The sequence below is a fragment of the Sorghum bicolor genome, chromosome 5, assembly GCF_000003195.3.
Source record: "Sorghum bicolor cultivar BTx623 chromosome 5, Sorghum_bicolor_NCBIv3, whole genome shotgun sequence".
NCBI lineage: Eukaryota > Viridiplantae > Streptophyta > Magnoliopsida > Poales > Poaceae > Sorghum > Sorghum bicolor.
The window spans coordinates 53,725,925-53,730,545 of NC_012874.2; the positions used below are offsets into that span (position 1 = coordinate 53,725,925).

At 44.9% G+C, this 4,621-nt stretch overlaps 1 protein-coding gene across 1 annotated transcript; it reads left to right on the top strand.

Annotated features, from left to right (window-relative positions):
- On the top strand, nucleotides 355–2,069 carry LOC8083102. Its single transcript, XM_002449488.2, has 3 exons — nucleotides 355–433; nucleotides 854–1,222; nucleotides 1,336–2,069. The coding sequence occupies exons 1-3, from the start codon at nucleotides 355–357 to the stop codon at nucleotides 1,692–1,694; spliced, it is 807 nt and encodes a 268-aa protein (XP_002449533.2). The 3' UTR covers nucleotides 1,695–2,069.

Below are 4,621 nucleotides of genomic sequence, written 5' to 3' on the forward strand. Positions count from 1 at the left end.
CCTTAAATAATCAATATATGCTCAGTTTAGGATAATATGTGGGGGAACTAAACTCTAATATTGACACAACTAAGTGAGAGGTGGAGTGATAAAGGAGGCTAAGAATGATTGCCAGGTCTCAGGTTTGAATCGCACCGGCCGTGTAGCGCGCGATTTTACGCAAAAAAAATGCGCGACTTGTGACTTCCCTAAGATTAATTTTTTTTCCTATTTTAAAAGCTGATTTCGTAGTTTCTATAAAAATATTTCTATAGGACGGTTTCAGATTACCCGCCTGTGGAAAAAAATTTATTTCTACAGGCATCAAGCACAGGCGGTTCGCTAATCCACCTGTGGAAAGAGGTTGGGAACCGCATGTCCGCATGTGTAGTGGTTCTAGTGGTTGCTGAAACATCCCCTGGACTTCACAGTTCACACCGTGTAAAAAAATCTGGTAAAGAGCATTTGGCATTCCTCTGTTGTAATTCTTTTTCTATAAGGAGCTGTTATGACTTCCACACAAGGACTAATCACATATAATATCAAGTTTCTAGTATAGCACATTTTTCATGTGAGTGATGACACTAAAGCTCGACGTAATCTCAACTCCCAAATCGACATTTTTTTGCGAGACAGCAATGTGGTCAATCAACTGTCTTTTCAAGTCGTCCAAAAAAAACACGCACTTACACTAAATTAACAAGCAAGTTCCAAAAAGTAGCCCCCGTCCACCACTCACAATTTTTTGAAGGCAATCCACTAGTCACATTTGGCCATCACTGACAGGATCAATGCACTACTTACTCCGGGTAACACTTTCGTCAAAAAAGGTAAATGGTAAAGCAAATACAAATGACAAGTTCTAATTCTTAAGGCCCCTGCAACTGGGCAGCATTGTCTATTGACGTGTCCTTTGGGTTGGGCTGTGCATTCTACTCTCTGTGGTGTGGACCTAGAGCAGGGGAAGACTTGGGACGCGGTGATGCACACGCACAGGACCGTTGGTCTGCACTCTGTACTCTGTACTCTGTACCACGGACACCTCTCCTACACCTTCACCTTGGCTCTCCCATCCCATGCCAATCCCTCTATAAGTGCAGCCCGGGTGGCATCACAGGCACCGTTCCATGCCACAGGCAAAATACCCACAAGAACCTCTCAATCAAGAAGAACATGGCACAGTCGGCGAAGCTGCTGCTTCTCCTCCCTGCCCTCCTTCTGCTCCTCCTTGTCCAAGCGCAAGGTAACCACACAGCTTCACTGCTGAAATGATCCCCGGTTTCCCTCTGAATTCTTTGCATCGCGAACGGTGGTTGCTGACCCATCCATGGCGGTCGTCTCGCGTCGTGCGTGCAGGTGCACGGCCGGCGGCGGCGGCGGCGTCGAACGCGACGAAGCTCAGGCCCAGCAGCAAGTGCTTGGCGTCGAGCGTGACGGTGTCGCAGTCCAACACGGGCGACAAGGCCGGGTACGACCCGGTGTTCGAGGTGACGGTGCGCAACACCTGCCGCTGCGCCGTCCGCGGCGTCTACCTCCGCTCCGAGGGCTTCGCCAGCTCCGTCGCCGTCGACCCGCGCCTGTTCCGCCGGGACGGGCGCGACTACCTCGTCGGTGACGGGCGCCGGATCGAGGCCGCCGCCGAGGTGCGCTTCCGCTACGCCTGGGACCGTGCTTTCCGGATGACCACCGCCACCGTGCACGACGACTGCTCCTGACCGTACCTGAGTCGTCGCCGTCGTCCTGAATCGATCCATGGCCGCCGTCGGCGAAGATAATCGAGCTGGTCAATTTGGCTGCCTTACCTTACCTGCGCTGCGCAGACGAGACGAGCCTTCACCGGGTGAAGTGCAGTAGCTCTCCTGTAACGAGAGCAGGTTTTCCAGTCCTTGATGAAACGGACTTGTTGTCGTGCTGGACAGGGAACTTAGTACTTTTATATACACTTGTGTTTAGTGCTTAGTTTGCTGAATCATATAGTACTATAATACTATTCCCTGTCCGAACAAAAATGTAATCTTAGTATCGTAAACTAAGTCAATGTTAGTTTATGATATATATTAAATAAATGTCATTACATTCGTTCCATGATACTATGTCTGTTTTGTATTACAAACAGCGATACACTTTTTTTTCTGTATAATCTTTAGTTAAACATTAATTGTATCCTTGAGTCTAATCGGAGCGAAGTGTCAGATAACGCGTATGCTGCGAGTAACAGACAAGTGTAAGATTTTCTGTATAATCTTTACTTAGAGCATCCCCAACCGTTTTGCAAATAAGCTTTGCATTCATGTATTTGCAAAAAAGTCTTAAAAACACTTATCCAACGGTTTGGCATTTAGACTTTGCATTCATGTATTTGCAAAAAAGTCTTAAAAACACTTATCCAACGGTTTGGCATTTAGACTTTGCAATTTTGTTAACTTGGCAAAAAGAGAGGAAGGATTGGCATATATGCCAAACCTGTTCACACTTGGCATTGGAAAATTGGCGCGAAGTGATTAATGCCAAACCATTGGAGATTGCCTCTTTTCACCTTTGCCATATTTTTTTGAGACTTGGCAAACTCCCTCATTTGCCAAACCAATTATGCAAAACGGTTGGGGATGCTCTTAAACATTAGTTGTATCGATGCTGTACAGTACTTGGATCGATGGCATGTTCTGAGATTTTAGACTATCTCCAACAATCGTCACCCAAAATACAAGACCCATTTGTCCTTTGGGTAGCGCTACAGGTAAAAGGTTCCATACCTATTTTTAGTCTTCTCCAACAACAAGACCTAAAAGACAACACTCTCTGCAAATGGGTCTCGAGGAGAGAGGATACCCAAATTTGGGTTATGCCTCCCCTCATACCCAAAATGGGTTTTCTGTATGTATACTCTATTGGAGGCTATAGGTATTGTGTTGGAAACCTATTTTGGATTTGGGTTCCTAAATGCATATGCTATTGGAGACACCTTAAAAGAGGCAAAAGGTGCGCGGTACCTTTTTGGTGCAGAGATTTTCAGGTGCCGGGAAGGCAGGAAGGTAGGAATGAGCTTTTTGCATGGTTGCCGCTACTTGGCAGCGAAGGAGCTTAGTGGCTAAGGCATGTGTAATGCCTTGAAATTGCCTGAAAACTTTCTGATGTTGACTGACTATGGTTGTGTGTTTGGCTTTTAAGCCTAAATTGGTGAGGGTAGATGGGATCATCTCATGCGTACTTTTAGGGATATCGTCGAATAACTAGTTTGTTTGATTAAGTAGATTGGATGACACTTTTTTTTGGGTTGAACGAGACTTAAATGGGATGAGCCGATTTTCTGCTTATATGATTGGACGAGGGGTAGGATAATTACATCACATGACACTCATGTGTTATTTTTTAACCAAAACATAATCATGTGGGATCTTATTTTTAAATTTAACTGTAATACAGTGAGAAAAATACCATATCAAAAATTAAATAAATAGTCTTGGAGATAAAAACCATTATTTGGTAAAAATAAAAATCAATTAATGCTATTAGCTTATTCAGTAACAATTCATCCAACGTACATGGATGAATTTGTCCAATCAATTTCTAGAGACCGGCTCCTCTAGCATAATTAGGGACATTTCCTCATCTAATTAGTGGCCGTCTCTCCTCATCTAATTCAACTGCAAGCCACCCTGTATATTCGCCAAAATAGATGGGATCAAAATAGTGAAATGGCCAATAACAAAAGCTCTCATAAATAAAAGAGAATAAAAAGCGGATTGCCGGCCGTCTCTTTGCAGAATTACAGTCCTTAATGTCGAGGTAGAGGTACAACACTGCAATTACATGAGTTCCTCTCAGCATGCAGTCCTGCGTGGCGCATCCAACGGCCGGCATGGTGTGCAGGCGTCGTCCGGCACCGTACCATGGCCCGTGTGTGCTTGCGGCGGCCGGCCGGCCGGGCTGAATTATTACAACGGCCGCCAATTGAACATGCGGCGGCGGCGGTGGGACTAGCGGTGGAAAGCCGAGGCACGGGCTTTTGGCGTGTGCTTGCTTGCTTCCGCACCGCGACGGCGGCGGAGCGAGCACGGCCAGGCACAGGCAGTGAAATCTGTCTTGCGAGCTTTTGCCTGGGGCTTGGTAACAAACCACGTTCACCGGCAGGCAGCTAGAAGCCTTGCCACTTTGGCTGGTCAAACTGTAGTGCTTGTTTTGGCTCAATCCAAACATTTCACGGTGGTTTTCCGAAACATTGTATGCATTTGCTTTAAAAGGGTGTTTTTGTTTTATTTGACAATTAGTGTCTAATCATAGAATAAATCATAGACAATAACTTTCTGCCATGGCTTATCAGGCAAACGAACAAGTCGTCTTGCAAATTATTCTCTAGCTCTATTTTAATTTCGTAAATAGTCCATATTTTAATACTTCGTGCATGTGTCTAAACATTCGATATGATAGGAGTTAGAAAAAACAGAAGCAACCAAATAGGGTCTTATTTATTGTGTAGTAGTATGAGCATGTTGGCATATAATCCATCAGAAACTTTGATTTAAAGAATGAACTGTTGGTTTGTAGCCCTTTATACCAGTAGATTATATTCTAGATAAAAACACTTTCAATTTCTCGCCCAAGGCTCCAAATGGAGACTATGGTATCGGTCGGCTCGTTTTTT

Bases quoted from the DNA above. Each gene is read 5' to 3' on its own strand.
- LOC8083102 (XM_002449488.2), top strand. From the start codon at position 355: ATGTCCGCATGTGTAGTGGTTCTAGTGGTTGCTGAAACATCCCCTGGA. The intron at 434-853 runs GTAAAGAGCATT...CTAATTCTTAAG, and splicing joins ACACCGTGTAAAAAAATCTG to GCCCCTGCAACTGGGCAGCA. The intron at 1,223-1,335 runs GTAACCACACAG...TCGTGCGTGCAG, and splicing joins CCTCCTTGTCCAAGCGCAAG to GTGCACGGCCGGCGGCGGCG.